The sequence below is a fragment of the Microcaecilia unicolor genome, chromosome 2 (assembly GCF_901765095.1).
Source record: "Microcaecilia unicolor chromosome 2, aMicUni1.1, whole genome shotgun sequence".
Classification (NCBI taxonomy): domain Eukaryota; kingdom Metazoa; phylum Chordata; class Amphibia; order Gymnophiona; family Siphonopidae; genus Microcaecilia; species Microcaecilia unicolor.
In genome coordinates, this window is record NC_044032.1 from 585,377,972 (window position 1) to 585,402,480 (window position 24,509).

General features: G+C 42.5%; 1 protein-coding gene across 2 annotated transcripts in view; it reads left to right on the forward strand.

Annotated features, from left to right (window-relative positions):
* SPATA4 (spermatogenesis associated 4) overlaps positions 1 to 24,509 on the forward strand; it is an 88,053-nt gene that overhangs the window by 39,628 nt on the left and 23,916 nt on the right. For both annotated transcript variants that reach the window (XM_030191528.1, XM_030191529.1), the window contains 2 exons: positions 14,496 to 14,614; positions 24,045 to 24,265. In XM_030191528.1, coding sequence (XP_030047388.1) covers positions 14,496 to 14,614; positions 24,045 to 24,265 — 340 coding nt within the window. The remainder of the gene's footprint in view (positions 1 to 14,495; positions 14,615 to 24,044; positions 24,266 to 24,509) is intronic.

Sequence of the window (24,509 nt, forward strand, 5' to 3'; positions counted from 1 at the left end):
ATTATCGAAACAAGATGGGCGGCCATCTTTCTTTTCGATAATACGGTCAGAGACGCCCAAATCTCAACATTTAGGTTGACCTTAGAGATGGTCGTCCTTAGAGATGGTCGTCCCCGATATTCGGCGATAATGGAAACCGAGGACACCCATCTCAGAAATAACCAAATCCAAGCCCTTTGATCATGGGAGGAGCCAGCATTCATAGTGCACTGGTCCCCCTGACATGCCAGGACACCAACCCAGCACCCTAGGGGGCACTGCAGTGGACTTCAGAAATTGCTCCCAGGTGCATAGCTCCCTTACCTTGTGTGCTGAGCCCCCCAAAACCCACTCCCCACAGCTGTACACCACTACCATAGACCTTATGGGTGAAGGGGGGGCACCTAGATGTGGGTACAGTGGGTTTGTGGTGGGTTTTTTGAGGGCTCACATTTACCACCACAAGTGTAACAGGTAGGGGGGATGGGCTTGGGTCTGCCTGGCTGAAGTGCACTGCAGTACCCACTAAAACTGCTCCAGGTACCTGCATACTGCTATCATGGTGCTGGGTATGACATTTGAGGCTGGAAAAAACATGAAAAAAATTTTTTTTAGGGTGTGAGGGGATTAGTGACCACTGGCGGAGTAAGGGGAGGTCATCCCCGATTCCCTCTGGTGGTCATCTGGTCATTTAGGGCACATTGTTGTGGCTTGATCGTAGGACCAAGTAAAGTCGCCCAAGTGTTTTGTCAGGGACATCCTTCTTTTTTCCCATTATCGGCCGAGGACGCCCAAGTGTTAAGCACGCCCCAGTCCCGCCTTCGCTATGCTTCCGACACGCCCCTGGGAACTTTGGTCGTCCCCGCAATGGAAAGCAGTTGAGGACGCCCAAAATCGGCTTTCGATTATGCCGATTTGGGCGACCCTGTAAGAAGGACGCCCATCTTCCGATTTGTGTCGAAAGATGGGCGCCCTTCTCTTTCGAAAATAAGCCTGAAAGTGTTTTTTTTTTGTAGAATGACATCAAAGATTTTTTAAAAAGATATTGCTAATCAAATCCCTCTGAAATATATTTAACCGTTCTCCTTGCACAGAGAACCTAAATTTGACTTAATTATTTCCCTACTTCCCTAACATGTTTTTCTTTCCAAAGAAAAAAGTCAATCTAATCCTTGTGGAAGAGTCTATGTAGCAATATGGGAGAGGGGAGGAGGAATCTAACATTTCAGCAGTAAATGAGTTTGAGCTTCTACTACTACTTATCATTTCTAAAGCGCTTCTAAAGCAAGAGTAAAGGGTCATGGATTTGATATATCTCCTTTCTGTGGCCCAACCAAAGTGGTTTACATTTATTATACATGGGTACTTTCTGTCACTAGTGGGCTCACAATGTGCCTCTTTTACTAAACCATGCTAGTGATTTCTGGCGAGGCAAATTTTGAATGGGCTGCATCGCATTTGCTGCGCGGGAATCGATTGTGTGGTTTAATAAAAGAGGCCCAATGTAAGGTTTATTTTTTAATTTTTTATTTTTTTTGTACCTGGAGCAATGGAGGTAAAAAAAAAAGCCTGCAGAAAAAAGGTTTAACTATATCATAAAACCCCCCTTCTTTAAAAATGCTACACAAATAAACCAATTTTGAGCCAGCAATATAAAAAATAACAAAAATATCCCTTGGGCAGAGCATTGGTTAAGTCTAGAAAATTACTTTCTCTTTAAATAAACTCCTCTAGAAAAGAATAGCTGTGGGAGGAATGACTGGATGGTGAGGCTATTTGGAAAGACAGTTGGTGGAACTTGGAAATAAAGGGCACAGAGAATGGATGAAAGGAAAATCTGCAGGAGAGATAAATAGGATACAGAGGGAAGAAAAGAATATTAGTGAGGTAGAGGAAGGCAAGAGACATGAGATACCTGTATGAGAGATGATGGTCATTGGGCTAATTTTCAGAGCACAAAGTTACTACAGTGATTTTCATCTCGCAGCACACTTACCCAAGATGCAAAAAATAAGGCACACCACTGGAATCTAACTCATACCCGTCCATCCCCGCAAAGATCCATCCACATCCATCCCTGCAAGTAATCTCATCCATCCCCACTCATACCTGTAACCTTCAGCAATAGTTATTTCATATAATTATACTACTGAAATACATTAGAGCGCCAGTATACCTGCTAGTGGGAAACTGGAACAAGATGGACTGATTCCTACACCACATGCCAGCAAAATCTTTCACCTCAGCTGCAGATGCATGGAATGTACACTTGCTTGTACATTCCATGTACTGCTGGACCTGAACCAAGTTACTGCTAAGTCAATTCTGATTATTTTATGCTAACTTCTCAACTTTTTGCCTAGAGGTTTAGATACCTGATATTTTCTTTAAGGCTTATTTAATTTATTGCTTAATTAATTTGTCCTGTGAACTCTCTTTCCTTTCCTGCCTAGCTCTGATAGAGGATAGGCTTGTAAAACTGCATTGTGGTTATATAGGTGCATTTTACATTGTTGAAACTGCTATAATTTATTGGGAATATTTAGATCTATTTACAAAAGGAAAGTTATATTCCAGGGGAATTTGAAAGTTTAATCTTGAACTGAAAATTCCTTGATCAGACTCTACCATAGAGAACTCTCATTGATACAGCACTTAGCTGACTCACTGGGACTTATAGTCCCACACATTTATAGACAAGCCAAAACTCATTAACTTTACTCCTCAGTCATATACAGGCAATTTTACAGACTGTCCACCCCAACATAGTACACCTACTCATACCCATTTCAACCAATCAGGATGACTTTTATTCTCTGTAACAATTGTGGTGCTTTAATTTCAAGGCCAATCATCTGGAGACTTAAGTCTTGTCTTATCTGTCTTCAGCTATCTAGTTTAAAACAGGAGCTCAGTAAAGTAAAGCAGGAATTGGATGCACTTAAAGCAGCTTGTAGGACTGCACAGAATCATACCAACATCTCACCACTGCCTCAAAGAATAAAACCACCTAAGAATAGATGGTTCACAGTAGGCTCAGGCAGTCTTCGTTATTTATTTATTGCATTTGTATCCCACATTTTCCCACCTTTTTGCGGGTTCAGTGTGGCTTACAATAAGAAATGAATGATGGAAGTACAATTTGTTACAGATTGGTTATGGATTGCATTGTGCAGAATTATGCGATACAATCGAAGTGTCGTTAAGGAGTGCAACAATGGAACACAAACATTGACCATTGGAAGGAGACCATCCAGCTTATAATCGAACGAGAATAACGCCCAAGTTCCGACCTAAATCGGGAGATGGGCGTTCTTCTCACAAAAACAAATAAAGCGGCATAATCGAAAGCCGAACTTTGGACGCTTTCAACTGCACTCCGTCGCGGATGCGGACAAAGTTGACGGGGGAGTGTCGGAGGCGTGGTGAAGGCGGAACTGGGGCGTGGTTATCACCCGAACAGAGATGGGCGCCCTTCGCCGATAATGGATGCGTTTGTAGCTAGAATTTAGGGCACTTTTCCTGGACCCTGTTTTTTGACGAATAAGGCCCCAAAAAGTGCCCTAAATGACCAGATGACCCCCAGAGGGAGTCGGGGATGACCTCCCCTGACTCCCCCAGTGGTCACTAACCCCCTCCCACCACAACAAATGATGTTTCACAACTTTTTACTTTCACCCTCAAATGTCATACCCTCCTCCCAAGCAGCAGTATGCAGGTCCCTGGAACAGTTGTTAGGGGGTGCAGTGGACGTCAGGCAGGTGGACCCAGGCCCATCCCCCCCCTACCTGTTACAATTGTGCTGCTTAATGCTACTAGTCGTCCAACCCCCCCAAACCCCCTGTACCCACATGTAGGTGCCCCCCTTCACCGCTTAGGGCTATAGTACTGGTGTAGACTTGTGGGCAGTGGGTTTTGAGGGGGATTTGGGGGGCTCAACACCCAAGGGAAGGGTGCTATGCACCTGGGAGCTCTTTTACCTTTTTTTTTGTTTTTGTAAAAGTGCCCCCTAGGGTGCCCGGTTGGTGTCCTGGCATGTGAGGGGGACCAGTGCACTATGAATCCTGGCCCCTCCCACGAACAAATGCCTTGCATTTATTCGTTTTTGAGCTGGGCGATTTCATTTTCCATTATCGGTGAAAAGCAAAAACGCCCAGCTCACACCTTGGCGAATAAAGCATGGGCGTCTATTTTTTTTTAAAAATACGGTTCACTCCGCCCCTTCACGGACCCGTTCTCGGAGATTAACGCCCATGGAGATAGGCGTTTCTGGTCGATTATGCCCCTCAATGGGAGCTTGACGGGCAATATAAAGGCATAAAGACATATGGTATACATATTTCTGTGAGTAAAGGTATGAGTGATGTGGGATTACGGGGGATGAGAGTTCAGAAGTGGATTACGGGGGATGAGAGTTCAGAAGTGGATTTATAGTGCATTACTAAACAGTAAGTGTGGATTTTATGTGTTTTGGCTCTTTCCGTAAATTTTTTCAAAAAGATGGGTCTTCAATGATCTGCGGAAGGAAGCTTGCTCGTGGATTGTTCTTAAGTTGCGCGGCAGTGTATTCCAAAACTGCATGCTCATGTGAGAAAAGGTTGACGTGTGTAGCGTCTTGTATTTCAAGCCCTTGCAATTGGGGAAGTGGAGGTTGAGGAAGGTTCGGGATGATCTTTTGGCGTTTCTGGGTGGTAAGTCTATTAGCTCAGACATGTAGGCTGGGGCTTCGCCGTGGATGATTTTGTGAACTAATGTGCATACTTTAAAAGTGACACGTTCCTTGAGTGGAAGCCAGTGCAGTTTCTCTCGTAATGGTTTTGCACTCTCATATTTTGGCTTTCCAAAGATGAGTCTGGCTGCCGTATTTTGGGCTGTTTGAAGTTTCCTCAGTGTATGCTCTTTGCAACCTGCGTATAGTGAGTTGCAGTAGTCCAGGTGGCTGAGTACGAGGGATTGCACTAGGCTGCGAAAGACGGATCTTGGGAAGAATGGTCTTATCCTTTTCAATTTCCACATGCAGTAAAACATCTTTTTAGTTGTGTTGTTTGCGTGAGTTTCGAGTGTTAGGTGGCGGTCGATAGTGACTCCAAGGATTTTGAGCGTTTCTGAGATTGGAAGGTTTAGGTTTGGTGTGTTTATAGCGGTGAATTCCTTTGTGTTGTATTGGGAGGTGAGTATCAGGCATTGAGTTTTTTCAGCATTTAATTTCAGACGGAATGCATCTGCCCATGTGTTCATGATGTGTAGGCTTTTATTGATTTCGTTGAAGATTTTGTTAATGTCTTGTTTGAAAGGGATGTATATTGTCATGTCATCAGCATATATATAAGGGTTGAGGTTATGGTTTGATAGGAGTTTTGCCAGAGGGATCATCATTAGGTTGAAAATGGTTGGTGAAAGAGGTGATCCTTGTGGTACTTCACATTCAGGTGTCCATGCTTTAGATGTGGTTGAATTTGATGTGACTTGATACGAATGTTGGGTTAGGAACCCCTTGAACCAATTTAGGACATTTCCTCCAATGCCGAAGTATTCAAGTATGTGTAATAGGATTCCGTGGTCTACCATATCAAAGGCACTTGACATGTCAAATTGTAGGAGGAGTATATTGTTGCCAGTCGCAATTATTTGTTTAAATTTAGTCATAAGGGTGACTAATACTGTTTCTGTGCTATGATTCGACCGGAATTCTGATTGGTCATCATGCAATATTGAGTGTTTGTTTAGATAGTTAGTGAGTTGTTTAGTTACCATTCCGTCGGTTATTTTGGTTATTAGTGGTATGGATGCTACTGGCCTGTAATTGGTTAATTCATTTGTGCTTTTCTTTGTATCTTTAGGTATTGGGGTGAGTAAGATTTTTCCTTTTTCTTTTGGGAAAAGACCTTTTTGTAGCATGAAGTTTACATGGTTCGTTAGGTCTATTTTGAATTGTTGAGGAGCAGATTTCATGAGGTTGTTTGGGCATTTGTCTAGTTTGCAGTGGGATTTGGCATATCTTTTGAGAGTTTCAGAGATGAGGTCTTCTGATAGTATTTCTAATTCGGTCCTGGTTCTGTCTGCTGGGTGTATTCCTTCTTCTGGATCTAGACATTCTAAGAGTGTGGCATACTCAATAGAGCTAGCGGGTATTTTGAGTCGTAGTTGTGTAATTTTCTCCTTGAAGTATTTCGCAAGGTTGTCAACATCTGGTAGATCTTTGCTGTTGTTTGTGACTGGTGTGGTGTCTAACAGTTTGTTCACAAGGTTGAAGAGTTTATGTGTGTCTTTGTAGTTAGGTCCTATTATTGTTTTATAGTGTAGTCTTTTGGTCTGTTTTATGGTGTATTTGTATTTTCTCCGAAGTGATTTCCAGGCGTTTAGTGTCTTTTCGTCTTTCTTTTTGTTCCATTCTCGTTCTAATTTCCTGACTTGTGTTTTAAGTTTTTTCAGCTCTTCGGTGAACCATGGATTTGCTTTTTTCCTGTGAGATGTTCTGGTTTGTATTGGGGCGATTTTGTCTAATGTTGTTGTACATAGATCGTCCCATTCTTGGAGGAATTGTATGGTGTCAGCGTTTGTTGACCATTCGTTCAGGTAGATCTGTTGCCAGAATATTGTGGGGTCTATTTTTCCTCTCGTTGTGTATGTTGTTCGCTTCTGTTTATTGATTGTGTTTATGAGTGTTTTTCGCCAGCAGAGAGAGACGTTTGCTTTATGGTGGTCTGACCATAGTGTGGGTGTCCATCTTGTGTCAGTGAGTATGATGGTTGAGTCCGGTTCGAATTTGTTTGTTATGATATCTAGTGTGTGTCCTTTTTTGTGTGTTGGTTGCGTGTTGGGTATTTGCAGATCCCAGAGTTTTAGGAATTCTTTGCATTCTCGTGTGCTTGGTGAGGTGTCATCTTCTAGGTGTAGGTTGATGTCTCCTTGTATGAGGATGTTTGAGGCAGATACGCAGGAGTTCGAGATGAAATCCATAAGTTCTGTTTGGGAGTCTTGCCATTTTCCTGGTGGCCTGTAGAATAGGATTGTGTTAAGGTGTCCTATTAGGTTTGGATGATTAATTCTTGTCGATGCAATTTCAAGTTGTGGTGAGGTAGATTCACCTGTGATTGTGATGGTGAATTCGGGTTTGTAAATAATAGCTATTCCGCCTCCTCTTTTTATTCCATTTCTTGTCCAGTGGGTGATTTTGTATTCTGGTGGGCATGTTTCTAAGATGGCGGGGTCTGTGGGGCTATGGAACCAGGTATCTGTGATAAATAGAAGGTCTAAGTTGTCTGTGGTAATCCAGTCTAGTATGTCTACTGCGTTGCTTACTGCTGATCTTGCATTGATGTATCCTAGTTGGATTGAGTGGTATGGTTCCGTGGGGGGGTTTGATGTGTTTATTTTTATTAGTTGTTTGTTTCTTCGGTGGTTGAGTTTGTTGTTGTTGATGTTTTCCTCTTTTTGACGGCGGTATTCACTATGTGACACAAAAGCATCCACCCTCACAAGTGTTGCCCCTACAGAATTCTTTTGCTCCATTACAACACAGTGATGATCCTGAAAATAGAACTGAGGCAGAAGAGAAAGCAATAAAGTTGGAACAAAAGGATATGAAGGTACCCAAAGAGAAAAGATACCCCCAAATCACAAATGTTGAAGCACATACCAGGAAATGTAGATGGAAAGTGATGACCACAAATGCTCGCAGTCTAAGCAATAAAGTTCATGACCTTCAAGCCCTGATGTTGGAAGCAGACTTAGATGTTGTTGCAATCACGGAGACGTGGCTCAATGGTTCCCATTATGCAAACATACCAAGCTATAATCTATTTAGGAAGGATAGAGAGGGTCGTAAGGGTGGAGGAGTAGCTCTATATGTGAGAAATGATATCACAGCGACCGAAATGACAGGGACCTAGGTAAAGGAAGAAGCGATATGGATTACCTTAAAAAGAGATAATAGAACCTCTGTCCACGTGGGTTTTGTCTACAGACCTCCGACACAATTGGAAGAATTAGATAAAGACCTGATTGCAGATATTCAAAAGTTGGGAAACAAGAGAGAGGTGCTGTTGCTGGGAGATTTCAGTCTGCCGGATGTAGATTGGAAGGTTCCATCTGCGGAATCGGAAAGAAGTAGAGAGATCGTGGATGCTTTTCAAAGTGCTCTGCTCAGACAAATGGTGACTGAACCCACGAGGGAGGGAGCGACACTGGATCTGGTGCTCACAAATGGGGACAGCGTGTCAAATGTCCGAGTGGGTTCCCACCTCGGCAGCAGTCACTATCAAACGGTTTGGTTTGATATGACGGCTGAAGTGCAGGGCGGCCACTCAAAACTCAAAGTCCTGGACTTCAAGCGTGCTGACTTTAGTAAAATGGGGGAATACCTAAGGAAGGAGCTGATGGGCTGGGAGGACATACGAGAAGTGGAAGGACAGTGGTCCAGGCTGAAAGAAGCTATAAATAGGGCCACAAATCTTTATGTAAGGAAAGTAAATAAAAGCAAGAGAAAAAGGAAACCGATATGGTTCTCCAAGCAAGTGGCTGAGAAAATAAAGGCTAAAGAGTTGGCGTTCCAGATATACAGAAAAACTCAAGAAGAAGAACACGGGGATGAATCAAACATATAAACGGCGAGTGACCGAACTCACTCGCGCAAATGCGCAGTAAAGACCCTCTCTGTCCCGCCCCCGCGTCAATACGTGATGACGGGGGTGGGACAGAGAGGGTCTCTACTGCGCAAGGGGAGGGACGAAAGCTGCCGTCGCTACCGCTTCCCCCCCAAGGTCGCCGCCACCACTCCCCCCACCCGGAGTCGCCGCTGCCACCCACCCTCCACCCGGGCCCTCGCTCCACTATAGAAACAGCGTCAACGCAGCACAAAGCTCAGCTGAGCTGCCGTCGGCCTTCCTTCCCTGCCTGTGTCCCGCCCTCGCCCACGAGGGCGGGACACAGGCAGAGAAGAAGGACGGCAGCTCATCTGAGCTGTGTGCTGCGTTCCCGAGCTGTTTCAATAGCGAAGCGAGGGCCCGGCCCGGCTGGAGGGGTGGCGGCGACTCCGGGGGGGGGGGGGCTGTAGCGGTGACCTCGGAGGGGCAGCGGCGAGCTCGACGGTGGGGGGGGGCCTTGCAGCGGCGAGGAGAAGGGGCCTGTCAACCCCCCCCCCGTCCTATACTAGCCCTTTTTTATGGGCTCAGCGGCTAGTACCGGATGAAACTGAAAGAAGCCAAGAGAGATATACGTCTGGCGAAAGCGCAAGCGGAAGAACAAATGGCTAGAAATGTAAGGAGGGGTGACAAAAATTTCTTCAGGTATATTAGTGAAAGGAGAATGACTAAAAAGGGAATTGTGAGACTAAAAGATACTGCGAACCACTATGTGGATAATGATGAAGAAAAAGTAAATTTGCTAAATAGATACTTTTGTTCTGTTTTTACAGAAGAAAATCCTGGAGAAGGACCGCGATTGACTGGCATAAGTACAAATGAGAATGGAGGGAATATAGCACCGTTCACGGTAGAGAGTGTGTATGAGCAACTTCAGAATCTAAAGGTGGACAAAGCCATGGGACCGGATGGGATCCACCCCAGGATATTGAGGGAGCTCAGAGAGGTTCTGGCGGGTCCTCTTAAAGATTTGTTTAATAAATCCTTGCAGACAGGAGAGGTTCTGAGGGATTGGAGAACGGCGGATGTGGTCCCTCTTCACAAAAGTGGCAATAGGGAAGAAGCCGGAAACTACAGGCCGGTAAGCCTCACCTCGGTTATTGGAAAAGTAATGGAAGCGATTCTGAAGGAAAGGATAGTGAATTTCCTGGAAACCAATAAGTTGCAAGATCCGAGACAACATGGTTTTACCAAAGGGAAATCGTGCCAAACGAATCTCATTGAGTTCTTTGATTGGGTGACCGGAGAACTGAATCAGGGACGAGCTATAGACGTAATCTACTTAGATTTCAGCAAAGCTTTTGACACGGTTCCCCACAGGAGGCTCATAAATAAACTGGGCGGGCTGAAGATAGGACCCGAAGTGGTGAACTGGATTAGGAATTGGTTGACGGACAGACGCCCAGAAGGTGGTGGTTAATGGAATTCGCTTGGATGAGGGAAAGGTGAGTAGTGGAGTGCCTCAGGGATCGGTGCTGGGGCCGATTCTGTTCAATATATTTGTGAGTGACATTGCCGAAGGGTTAGAAGGTAAAGTTTGCCTATTTGTGGATGATACTAAGATCTGTAGCAGAGTGGACACCCGGGAGGGAGTAGAAAACATGAAAAAGGATCTCAGGAAGCTAGCAGAATGGTCTAAGGTTTGGCAATTAAAATTCAATGCGAAGAAATGCAAAGTGATGCACTTAGGGAGTAGAAATCCACGGGAGATGTATGTGTTAGGCGGTGAGAGTCTGATACGTACGGACGGGGAGAGGGATCTTGGGGTGATAGTATCTGAGGATCTGAAGGCGACGAAACAGTGTGACAAGGCGGTGGCTGTAACTAGAAGGTTGCTAGGCTGTATAGAGAGAGGTGTGACCAGCAGCAGAAAGGAAGTTTTAATGCCCCTGTACAAGTCGTTGGTGAGGCCCCACCTGGAGTATTGTATTCAGTTTTTTGGAGGCCGTATCTTGCTAAGGATGTAAAAAGAATTGAAGTGGTGCAAAGAAAAGCTACGAGAATGGTATGGGATTTGCGTTACAAGACGTATGAGGAGAGACTTCCTGACCTGAACATGTATACCCTGGAGGAAAGGAGAAACAGGGGCGATATATACAGACGTTCAAATATTTGAAAGGTATTAATCCGCAAACGAATCTTTTCCGGAGATGGGAAGAACTAGAGGACATGAAATGAGATTGAAGGGGGGCAGACTCAAGAAAAATGTCAGGAAGTATTTTTTCACGGAGAGAGTGGTGGATGCTTGGAATGCCCTCCCGCGGGAGGTGGTGGAGATGAAAACGGTAACGGAATTCAAACATGTATGGGATCAACATAAAGGAATCCTGTTCAGAAGGAAGGGATCTTCAGGAGCTTAGCGGAGATTGCAAAGTTTGTAGAATTGCAGTGGGGAGGAGAGAGACTCGAGGAGTGGGAGGGAGAAGACAGTCAAGTGAATCCAGACCTGAGGGGGAGGGGGGATTCCGTCGGATCCCTGTGGATTCCACAGCACACCTGGGGATCATCTGCGGCACACTGGTTGAAAAACACTGGATTACTATCAGTCTCATTTTCGAAAGAGAAGGACGTCCATCTTCTGACATAAATCGGAAGATGGACGTCCTTCTCCCAGGGGACATCCAAATCGGTATAATCGAAACCCGATTTTGGACGTCTCCAACTGCAGTCCGTCGCAAGGACATCCAAATTTCAAGGGGGCGTGACGTAGGCGTAGCGAAAGCGGGACTTGGGTGTGCCTAAGTCTTGGATGTCTTTGACCCATAATCGAAAAAAACAAGGATGTCCCTGACGAATACTTGGACGATTTTTACCCGGACGTGTTTTTATTACGAATAAGACACAAAAAGGTGCCCGAAATGACCAGATGACCACCGGAGAGAATCGGGGATTACCACCGGAGAGAATCGGGGATGACCTCCCGTTACTCCCCCAGTGGTCACTAACACCCTCCCACCCTCTAAAAACATCTTTAAAAATATTTCGTGCCAGCCTCAGATGTCATACTCAGGTCCATGACAGCGCATGCAGGTCCCAGGAGCAGTTTTAGTGGGTACTGCCGTGCACTTCAGACAGGCGGACTCAGGCCCATACCCCCCTACCTGTTACATTTGTGGAGGAAACAGCGATCCCTCCAAAACCCACCACAAACCCACTGTACCCACATCTAGGTGCCCCCCTTCACCCATAAGGGCAATGGTAGTGGTGTACAGTAGTGGGTTTTGGGGGGGTTGGGGGGCTCAGCACACAAGGTAAGGGAGCTGTGTTCCTTGTAGCATTTTATGAAGTCCACTGCAGTGCTCCCTAGGGTGCCCGGTTGGTGTCCTGACATGTCAGGGGGACCAGTGCACTAAAAATGTTGGCTCCTCCCACGTCCAAATGGCTTGCATTTGGACGTTTTTGACATGGATGTCTTTGGTTTCGAAAATTGCGTAAAGTCAGAAACATCCATGTCTAGGGACGTCCAAATTTAAGGATTAATAAAGGAAAAGCAAAACAAACAAAACACTAAAATACCCAGACATAATAAAAGATGGAAAGCTATTTATTTATTTGGATTTAGCTCACACTTTTTTCAGTAGTAGCTCAAGGTGAGTTACGTTGAGGGTATACTAGGCATTTCCCTGTCCTCAGAGGGCTTACAATCATAAAGGGCAATTCTATAACTGGCCACATGCAATTAAGCACTCCATGTTTATATAAGTACTTAGGTAACTGGTATTTATGCGTGTACTTGCAGTATGTGCTATTCTGTAAGGAAGCACATAAGTGCTATAGCATGTAACTGCAAGGGGGCATACATATGGGAGATGTATGGACTTTTCTTCAATTTATGCACGTAACTTATAGAAGACTATCGGCCTTATTTTCGAAAGTGATGAGCGCCCAGATTTCAACCCAAATCAGGAGATGGGCGCCCATCTTGCAAAGGCGCCCAACTCGGTATAATCGAAAGCCGATTTTGGGCGTCTTCAACTGCACTCCGTTGCGGGAACGAACAAAGTTGACGGGGACGTGTTGGAGGCGTGGTGAAGGCTGGACTGGGGCGTATTTATCTTTCGAGGAGAGATGGGCGCCCTTGGCTGATAATCGAAAAAAGAAAGGGGTTTTTACCGTGAATTTGGGTCACTTTTTTGGACCCTTTTTTTTTTCACGAACAAGCCCCCAAAAATGCCCTAAATGACCAGATGACCACCGGAGGGAATCGGGGTTCACCACCCCTGACTCCCCTAGTGGTCACTAACCCCCTCCCACCAAAAAAAAACAACTTTAACAACTTTTTTTTCCAGCCTGTATGCCACCCTCAAATGACGTACCCAGCTCCATCACAGCAGTATGCAGGTCCCTGAAGCAGTTGTTAGTGGGTGCAGTGGACTTCAGCCAGGTGGACCCAGGCCCATCCCCCCACCTACCTATTACATTTGTGCTGGTAAATGGGAGCCCTCCAAACCGCCCCCCAAACCCACTGTACCCACATGTAGGTGCCCCCCTTCAGCCATAAGTGTTATGGTAATGGTGTAGAGTTGTGGGTTTTGGGGGGGGGATTTGAGGGGCTCAGCACCCAAAGGAAGGGAGCTATGGACTTGGGAGTGTTTTTTTTTAATTGTTACAAGTGCCCGGTTGGTGTCCAGGCATGTGAGGGGGACCAGTGCACTACGAATCCTGGCCCCTCCCATGACCAAATGCCTTGGATTTGTTCGTTTTTGAGCTGGGCGCCTTCGGTTTCCATTATCGCTGAAAAACGAAACCGCTCAGCTCAAATACGCACAAATCTGATGCATTTGCCTGGCACAAAAACCGTATTATCGAAAAAAAGATGGGCGCCCATTTTTTTCGAAAATACGGTCTGTCCCACCCGTTCTCGGACATAGATGCCCATAGAGATGGGCGTTCGATTATGCCCCTCCACGGGGCTCATTTTCAAAGCACTTAGACTTTTTGTAAGTCTAATACGTCTCTATGTTACATGTGTTGCATGGTTCACTTTGATGTGCCCATTTATGTCTGTCATTGACCTGGCATAAGTGGTTGCAGCTAAATTTAGGTGCTCCAGTTTGGGTTTATGTGCTGCATTGGGACACCTAAAAAGGGGCAACCTGTTATATTGTAGAATTGCTCCCTAAGGGGTCCTTTTACAAAGGCACGCTGAAAAATTGCGGTAGTGTAGTTGTGGGTTTTTGTCACGCGCCAATCCATTTTTCAGCATGCCTGTAAAAAAGACCTTTTTTTTTGTTTTTGCCAAAAATGGATGTGCGGCAAAATGAAAATTGCGTGTCCATTTTGATCTGAGACCTTACCGCCAGCCATTGACCTAGTGGTAAAGACTCATGCAGTAACTGGGCGGTAATGACTTACGAACGTCAAATGCCACTTGGTGCGTGTCCGCTATGTGCGGGCGAAAATACAAAATATTTTCCAGACGCACATATCGGACGCGTGCCAAAAATGAAATTATTGCAAGAGCCACGCGGTAGCCGACTGGTAACTCCATTTTAGTGCACGGGTGCGCATAGACGCTAATGCAGCTTTGTAAAAGGACCCCTAAGTCCTATATCATTTATACTTTCATTCACTTTGAAAATAAGCATTCCTGGGGAATGTTTAAAGTCAGAGGAGGAAAATTATGTGTATGGAGGTTTTCAAATCTTCATGCAAATTTTTCAGCCAAGATGTAAAAAAGCACCATACTTTGTATCACTGAGAAGTATAAAAGCTAAAGTAGTGCATTGCTTGCTTGTTTTTTTTCTGTGCTTTTCTCCTTGACTCATGTTTGAATTTTAGAATCAAGCAGATTCCTTGGCAACTTATGAAATGTTTTGGCTTTCGTACCTCTGTTTCAATAATGGTTCCAAAATATTGTTTCCCTTTTTAAAGTTCTTTTCAAAAAGAAAAGTGAATCTTTCCAAAGAGCTGATTCATGGAACAGTTCACTGTAAACCAGGAGCGGCAGAAGCTTTGATACAGTGCATCTATGTTATTTTAACAAGCAGAGGGTAAGTACCATAATTTTATAACCATTTCTGTCACAGTAAAATCTACTGGATGTAGTACAGTAATAGATTAGTTATTTAAAACTTATTTGAAAGATTTCTAAATCATACTCTGCCATGACCATTCATTTGCACTTTTTCAATTATACGAACTGAGAAGTGCCGAAGATTTTCAGGCAAGATTTATAAAATAGCGTGAACATTTTAATGAATACCAATTAACACCCGATTATTGAATGGCAATTAGCGCCCAATTGAGGTTAATTGGCATGTTAATTTGCATGGGCATCTTGGGTGTGCACTTAAATTTAGGTATACAATTCAGGGTGCTATAGATAGAATCCAAGGGTAAATTATGTTATTTTACTTAACCCCAGGTCTCATGGCCAGTAGGAAAAAGAAGGTGATGATGTCCCTGTATAAGACTGTGGTGAGACCTCATTTATAATATTCCCCCAGATTCTACATAGCGCGCCTAGAGATTCGCACCGAAATCCAAGCATTTTCTATAATAATGCACATAACTTAATTAGCTTAATAAGCTAATCAGTGTTGATAACAGCTCTTAAGCAATAATGAGCACTAATTGCAGAATTTGCGCACACAAGTTGCTAAGCGCATTCTGAAATGCAGTGCGCTTAACTTATAATGCGTGCAGGCAAAAAGGGGTGTGGTTATGGGTGGGGAAATGGGCATGTCATGGACTTTCCGAAATTTACACAAGTAGATGATCAAATAATTTTAATTTTTTTATGCCTTTTGAAGATGAAAAATAGAAACAAATTGTAATTCCTTTTCCTATAAGGTTTGGTGCATTCTGTTAATTTAAAATGTTCATGAAAGTAATTAAGCACAAGACCATGATGAACTTTATAAATTATTGTCTCCATGGGAAGCCAGTGTAATTCTACATAAAACGGAGGTATTCTATCAGATTATTTTCAAAGAGATAATCAATTAAACATATGGGGGCAGACAAAGATCTCAATATGTATACTTTGGAAGAAATGTAGGAGAAAGAAGATATATTAAAAACAATTTAAATACCTATGTGGCATAAATGCATAAGAGGCAAGTCTCTCTCAATTGAAAGGAAGCTCTGGAATGAGGGGGCATAGGTTGAAGATGAAAGGAGACAGACTTAGAAGTAACCTGAGGAAATGCTTCTTCACAGAAAGGGTGGTGAATTTGTGGAACAGCTTACCAGATACAGTTTTTGTATCTGAATTCAAGAAAGCTTTGGACAAGTACATAGGATCTCTAATGGAGTGAAAGGGGTAGTAGATGGCATGGATGGGCAGACTGGATAGGCCACATGGTCTTTATCTGCCCTCACTTTTCTATATTTCTATGTTTCATTGCATAAAATCAGACCTTCGCTAAAATACCACAAATTGTGGTGGTAAAATAACACGTCTTAACAGTAGTTCACATTGATAACTATTAAGGCTGTATCAAATATTTGTACTGTATTATATTAGTTATATGCAGCTGAATAGTGATATAAATTTGAATATGAATAATCGGGGCTCTGCTGTGCTAAATTCTACAGAAATAAATACTTGATCTCTGATTTCATGTTGCTTCTTTTATTATTTCTTATGTTAATTCCTATTATTTGTATTCGTATTCAGCTGAATAATATTTTTCATTATTCATATTCAGCCAAATAGTAAAATATGCTATAACTATACACTTTATATGGATAAACAAAAGAAAAAATATGGAGACATGAAGATGCTCCTTTTTTTCCTAAATGGCATTAGAATCTAGGCTTAGTGCATCTTAACGCAGGACTGAAACAATGTGAGAAATTATTTTTTTCACAGAAAGTGGCGTGGATTTTGGAATGCCCTTCTGGAGGATGTGGTGTAGAAAAATAATAATGAATTAAAAAAAGCTTGGGATACAAAGAGATGATCTGTAGTGTTAAGAAAATGGAAATGAAGCAAATTGGGGGTAACCTTCATGGCATAGCAGTTACTACTCTAAATAGCAGCTTGCATAAGGGCTTCCAAAATCTTGGGGGTAACCTGCACATTTCAACATTTACTACCCTAAACAGTAAATTTAGGATTGCATCAAGGCTCCAGAAAAGCATGGTGAGGCCAGCACTATAAAAGATTTTGGTCATTTGTGGGACAGATAAGAAGAGATGATTGAAAGGTTAAGAGGAAGACATAGCGGGGGCGTGTCAAGATGGCGTTGAGAACGAGTGATATGTAAGACGCTCCAGCTAGACTGATTAAAATTTTTCTTTTTTCCTCTACAAGTATGCCTCATTCAAAATGCAAAGGGACGCAGAGGTCAGTGCCCCTGCCTACCTCGACTTCCTCGCCGATTCAATCCAGTCTGGAATGTTTTTTCCCCGGGACTCCCCAGAGATTGAGGGGGAGCGGAGTCCAATGCAGAGGCATCCGGAGAAGCGGAGCCATTTAGGGAAAACGGAACATCCCTCTCCCCTCCACCATCGTCGTTGAATCCTCTGTGTCCAGCGTCGACAGCCTACCTTGAGGGAAACTAAACTGCCACCGGAAGTGTGATGGGAGGTTTGCCCAGCAGGGAATCAAGGGTGTTGCAAGAATTGTTGGGACCTCAGGCTCAGAAAGTTTCTGGGACCTTGGAGAGTAAACCGGAGGTGAATCTCGAGAGGATCTGGTTGAAATTGTTGGAAATGAACTTGACCTTACAGAAGTCTTAGAAGAGGTAAAGGCCCTTAATGTTAAATTTGAAGAATTAAATGCCACTGTTGAGTCAGTTAAACAAGAACTGTTGTTGAGTGTAACATCGCTACAAAATGAAATGGTACAAATTCAAGAATTTAAGGCAACAGTTGCTAAGGATAATATGGACATTAGAAGGAAAATCGAACAAATGGAAAATTACAATAGAAGGTTAAACCTTCACCTGTTGAATTTCCCTAAGCCTTCCTGGGTTAAGTTCATTAGATTTATTTAAAAGATATTTAACAGAAAATTTAAAAATTCCACATGAAGCGATTCCCCCAATCAACAAGATCTTCTATATTCCTAGTAACCCTAAGGGAGCAGATGGAAAAGAAACAGGAGCAAAAAATGAGAATATTGATGTGACTAATATTTCCGCAATTTTGGAACAATCTTTGGACAATGTAACAGAAAGGGCCACATTGATTGTCTCTCTTGTCTTTGAACAAGACTTGAATTCAATCATGAGACTTTACTTCAAAAATATGAACTCTTGTTTCGGAGGCGAGAAAATACGGATTTATCCCGACGTTGCGAAAATAACACAACAAAAAGGAAGGCATTTTTGTCTTTGAAAAAGAGGGCAATGGAATTAGGGGGATCCTTTTTTCTTGCTTATCCATGCAAATGTGTAATAAGGTTGGAGCAGTCGAAATATGTGTTTTATTTACCTGATCAACTGAAATCTTTTCTAGATTCAAAAACAACTTAAATAACAACTGTAAAGAAAATGGGGACACGACGCTTTAGTTAATATTATTGTTACTTTTTATAATCTTCTCTAATTCATATCGTCCTCCACTAGATTGTGGTCTAAGAAAGCCAATATATATATTGCTTTGAATGATTATATTGAAGACATTTTTTTCCTTCTCTTTTTTCATATTCTTGATTTAATAATATGTAATTTTCATTTGAAATTGGAGGCTGTATTTATATTCTGTTAAATTATTAAAAAAATTAATAAATAAATAAAAAAAGAGGAAGACATAGCAAGATATGATAGTTAATGTTGGGTTACATTTGTATTTACATCTATCAAGATGAAGATTATATATTGGATGGACTGGCTGGACCAATTTGTATTTATCATCTGCCATCATTTACTATATTACTGTATTTGCCCATTACTCAAAGTTAACCCCTCCACTACTTCATTTATACTGGACTACGTCTAACAAAAGGATGAGTTCAAATTTATTATACTTGCTATATTGCATATACAAAAATATCAACATGGTTTACAATAGAATTAAAATATGTTGAAAGAAAAGAACTCAGTATATCCAGATTGGAATGAAATGCTTAAAATATAGTTCTGTCATCTCAGTGTGCTTCAGGCCCTGCAGGGTATGACTGTCTCCCTCTAGTTAAGAAAAGGTTTGAAAAAAAAAGTTTTAAAACCTGCATTAAAGTTTTGAAAAGCTTGTTCAAATTGTAAATATTGAGGTAAATTATTCCATAATGTAGGCCCCATGACACTGAACATAGTTGAGCAGATATCAGCAAACTGAATTTGATGAAATAATCTAGAAGATTCTGGTTGATGAAACATAGTATAAGATTGGTTTTATATGGAATGTAAACAAAAGTAATAAGGGAAAAATCTGTATTTTGAATACTGTGTAGTAAAGTTAATATTTTATATGGAATCCCTGCCAAGATTGGTAGTCAATGTTCTGATTTGAAGTGGTGTGACATGATCCCATTGTTTTGCTTCAGGGCAATTTATTTTGAGCTCAGTGTCCTCAGTCATTTTGAAAAGTTGACTCGTATGTTGCTGCCTCCTGCTCTACTGACTTCCCTGTGAAGTTGGAAAGTGTGGAACCAATGGGTCTTGTGAAACTATGGGGTCTTGTGTGGTTCTGATATCATTGGTAAGCCAGTAGAGGAGACAGCAGCAGGTAAGAAGTGCTGCTCATTGGACTCCTGGCCAAAGTTGATTCTGGGGGTTGAGATGATTATGCTGGGGCAGCAGGAGGCGTTGAGAGAGAAGAATATGCTAGGGGGATAATGGGGTTGGAGAGAGAGGGGATGGAAAAAACTGATGATTACAGCACTGAGGGGCCGATGCAGAAAGCTACCATGGCAACCACAAGTTATTGAGAGATTAATGATCAATTTAAGAGCTGCCTTATGCAAAAAAGGTTTTGCACTGAAGTAAAACCTTGAGTTAGATACCAGCGCACAACCTATGTAAATTGATGGTAAAAGAGGCTCTTACAGTAGTTATTCCACCACTATGCAGAGCTGATTTTAAGGTGAATACAAAATGATAATTTTACCTTCAGGTTTGAGGTGGTGTAGAAGAGTTGACTTGCCCTTTGCATCGGGCAGAATGGCTATTAGACCCCCTGGGCCCTCAAAAGGTATCAGAACCTTGATTTGATCTGACCTCCCCCCCCACTCCCCAACAAAATATCCTTGGTATCTAGCGGCACATCTTATCCCCCAAAATGACTAACCGTTTTTCCTCCCTCTCCCCCTAGTTTAGAAAAATCCATGGTGTTTAGTGGCACCCCTCGCTCCTTCCCCCCATCTGACTTGGCTTCCCCTTCCCCTTATTTAAAAACAAAACAAAACAAAAACAATTCTATATTTGCCAAATAAGGAGGTTTTTCCGTTATTTGGTAGTGTGGCAGAGACTACAAAATAAGGGAAAAATTCCCTTATTTGGCAGACCAACTCATCTCAGTGCATTCCAGGATGTACTGGGCAGGGTCATGTGCCGCCATTTTCAAAGATGTTGGCGTGGAGGCAAGAGTGAGTGGTCATTACTTCTTCATTAAGGTATGGGGTGTACAGGGGAGGAGCCAGTGAATATAGAGTGCCACTAAACACCATGGAAATTGTTTTATACAATCAAGTGAAGGGGGATCCAGTTGGAAGGCGGGAGAGAGGGATGTCCCTAGTCACCAGGGATTATTTTTTAAAAACTTGGGAAAGGGGGGGGGGGGGGTCACCAATAGTGTTAGATTTTTCATTTTATTCTTTAATTTTATATTATTTAAGTTTTTTAATATTATTAAAATTTGACCATTCTTTGTCAAAGACAACAAAACAGTGTACAAATATCATTATATTAAAATTCAAAAGCAAACAATGAAAAAAAGCTTTGACTATGTAGAACAAATAACTGTACTCCTTCTCATTTGGGTTTCCATCGCGGTTGCCAATAGCACCCTACTAGAACCTCAACAACATAAGCCTACCCCACCCCTGTTTACTAAGATGTGCTAATGGCTGCTGTTCGCCAATGCTAACACAGCCCATTGGCTTTATCATGCTACTTAGTAAACGGGGGGGGGGGGGGGGGGGTAAGTCTGCCCATTGGAGTGATAGCCCCTTTGACTAGTGACCACAGTGATACCGGACTTGTGGGAGAAGTGTGCAGATTTTAGGGTGGCATAGGGAGTGGCACTTGCCACCCTGTAACAATGCCTATGGTGCTTTGTTAAATCTGGGCTTAGCATGTGGGAAAGTCTTGCTTTAAAATATGCTAAGCCCAGATTGTACTGCACTTTAGTAAAAGGGCTCCTTAAATTTTTGAGATGGTTCACCATTAGCATTTCTGCAAAATTGCCCTGTGTGAAGCTGTTTTATTATTCCATCCAGGAGGTGTCCAAAAGCTAGTAAGGAAAGCAGTGCCCCACTGGTCACATCACAGGTTTCTTTCAGACCATCTCCTAACTAATAAGAGTATTTCAATTTGAAGCACTTATTTCATCTAACCCTTGTTTTACCTCACTTCTCTATGCTATGCATATTTTCCGACACATTTTCATCTATACTTATGTTTTAATGCACTTTTTCAATTAGGTTTGCATGTTGTTAGCTTACTGCATCACATATCATGCTTTTATACTACTACTTATCATTTCTATAGCGCTACTAGATGTACGCAGCGCTGTACACTTGAACCTGAAGAGACAGTCCCTGCTCGACAGAGCTTACAATCTAATTAGGACAGACAAACAGGACAAATAAGAGATAAGGGAATTACTAAGGTGGGGATGATAAAATAAGGGTACTGAACAAGTGAGTAATGGTTAAGAGTTAAAAGCAGCATCAAAAAGGTGGGGGTTTAGCCTAGATTTGAAGACGGCCAGAGATGGAGCTTGACGGACCGGCTCAGGAAGTTTATTCCAGGCATATCGTGCAGCAAGATAAAAGGAACGGAGTCTGGAGTTAGCGATGGAGGAGAAGGGTGCAGATAAGAGAGATTTACCCAGTGAACGGAGTTCCCGGGGAAGCGTATAGGGAGAGATGAGAGTGGAGAGGTACTGAGGAGCTGCAGGGTGAATGCATAAGTCAATAAGAGGAGTTTGAACTGTATGTGGAAACGGTTAGGGAGCCAGTGAAGTGAGTTGAGGAGAGGGCTAATATGAGCATAGTGACACTGGCGGAATATAACATAGTAACATAGTAAATTACGGCAGATGAAGACCTGTACGGTCCATCCAGTCTGCCCAACAAGATAAACTCATTTTACATGGTATGTGATACTTTATATATGTATACCCGAGTTTGATCTGTCCTTGCCTTTCTCGGGGCACAGACCGTAGAAGTCTGCCCAGTACTGTTCGTGTGCTAAGTTCTGAAGCTAACATTGAAACCCCTTAAAATTTACACTCCAGCCCATCCCTATCTAATCAGTCACGATCAGGGCGTAGACCGTAGAAGTCTGCCCAGATCCCATTTTGTTTCCCAATTACCGGTGTCGCCACCCAATCTCCGCTAAGATTCCACAGAACCATTCCTTCTAAACAGGATTCCTTTGTGTTTATCCCATGCATGTTTGAATTCCATTACCGTTTTCATCTCCACCACCTCCCATGGTAGGGCATTCCACATATCCACCACCCTCTCCATGAAAAAATACTTCCTGACATTAGTCCTGAGTCTGCCCCCCCTTCAACCTCAATTCATGTCCTCTAGTTCTACCTCAGTTACCAATCAAACCATGTCTTAAAATGCCCAGTGCAGCTCCCAGCTCACAAGGTAAACTTAGGTTCTACGACAAAGCTCAAAACAAAATTGCCCCTCCTCCAGAGCTATGATTCACCAGATGCTATGTTACCAAAATTGATTGAATTAAGTCTCTGGCAGTGTAGATTCAACACACAATTCTAATGAAAACAGAGTTGTGCCGCAGAATTTTGAACAGATTGAAGAGGAGAGAGATGGCAAAGTGGGAGACCTGTGAGATGTAAGTTGCAATAGTCTTAAGTGTGAGGTGATAAGAGTGTGGATAAGGGTTCTGGTAGTGTGTTCAGAAAGGAAAGAGCGAATTTTGCTGATGTTGTAGAGAAAGAAACGACAGGTTTTAGCAGTCTGCTGAATATGTTCAGAGAAGGAGAGAGAGGAGTTGAAGATGACCCCAAGGTTACGAGCTGATGAGACATGGAAGATGAGAGTGTTATCCACAGAAATAGAGAATGGGGGAAGAGGAGAGGTTGGTTTAGGGGGAAAGATAAGAAGCTCAGTCGTGGTCATGTTTAGATTCAGATGGCGCTGAGACATCCAGGCAGGCTGATATTTTGGCCTGAATTCCTGCTGAGATTTCTGGTGTGGAGAGGTAGATCTGGGAGTCATCATGTAAAGGTGGTACTGAAAACCATGGGATGAGATCAGAGTACCAAGGGAAAAAGTATAGATGGAGCAAAGAAGAGGTCCCAGGACAGATCCCTGAGGTACACCAACTGACAGTGGGACAGAAGTGGAGGAGGATCCACCAGAGTATACACTAAAGGTACGATGGGAGAGATAAGAAGAAAACCAGAAAAGAACAGAGCCCTGAAATCCAAGTGAGGACAGAATATCAAGGAGTAGGCTGTTATTAACAGTGTCAAAAGTTTGGCGAGTCCTTTAGCACCGGCGAAGGAGCGTCAATGCTCTTGGACCTGGAAAAAATAACTCCATCGCTCCCAAATTATTCAACCACCATGTCCAAAGGAGTGGAGGAGTGAGTTAGAGGCATATGCTGAAACGGAGGACGTTTACAGCAGAACCTGAATTGGCGGAACCACTCCTAAACACCTAAGAAAATCAACTTGGAGTTTTTGGCTCCCGTGGAGGTTACGTTGAATACCATCTTTTTACCACAGCAGGTCGAAGGCTAGGTTTTTTTCCTGAAAAGAAATGACTGCACACCACGGTTTTTCAGAAAACAACAGATAGAAACACATTTTTGGAATTTTGGAGTTGCCATCCCAAGAGGCTCAAAGACAGCTTGCCCTTTTCCCAATTCATTCGCTACAGACGGATATGTTCTGAAGAGTCTGTGTTCAGGGAGAAAGCTAAGGAATTAGGTGCAAGACTTAAAAATAAGGGATACCCTGAGGAGATTATCCACAAGGCATATAGACGTGACAAATACAGTAATCGGGAGTACCTCTTTATGCAAGGAAACAGGGAGAGGACGACTGACTGTGAACCCATTACATGTGTGTTGTGTTACAGTAACATGTCCACTAAACCTCCTTGGGTTTCTGTAGTCTTATATGAACTACATTTTAATGTATCATTTTTTATATTATATTTATAACTTGTTAAAAAATAGTCATTCTATTAACCTTATGTATTTCAGTGTATCCAAATAATTACTCAAAATAAAGTTTTACTGTACCATAGTAATAAATGGTTGTGAATCTACTTATTTGTGTTCTGTCTGATATTAATCATTCTCTTTTAATTCCTTTTTCTAGAATTAAACGCATTCAGGATGAAAAGATTGACTTCACAGATTCTTCTTACCAGAAGAAATTACCAATGGTTGCTAGACCAACTGCCACAAAAGCAGTGAAGAATAACGTTAGGATAACAGAAATAATAGAGCAGCCAGACATTGTCTTCAACCAGCAGAAAGTTCAAGCTATAATTGATAGACATTTGCAACACAGACATGAAGAAAGATTAGAAAACCCAAGTAAGTGATCTCATTTAAAAAAATGGTAGGAATAATTCTTAGTCTTTTAAATGCTGTTCTCCTGTGTCCTTGAAATCCTTTACATTATTTGACTTTTTCAGTCAAAGCAATGTGGTTGTCAAGTTAATCCACTTGAGTGCATTTGCAATTTCTTTTGAGAGTTACACTCCATCCAGTCAATGGATAAACAGCTATCTAATGTTTATTACTTATTTCCTAGAAAAGTCTGAAATCCCTGAGAGTA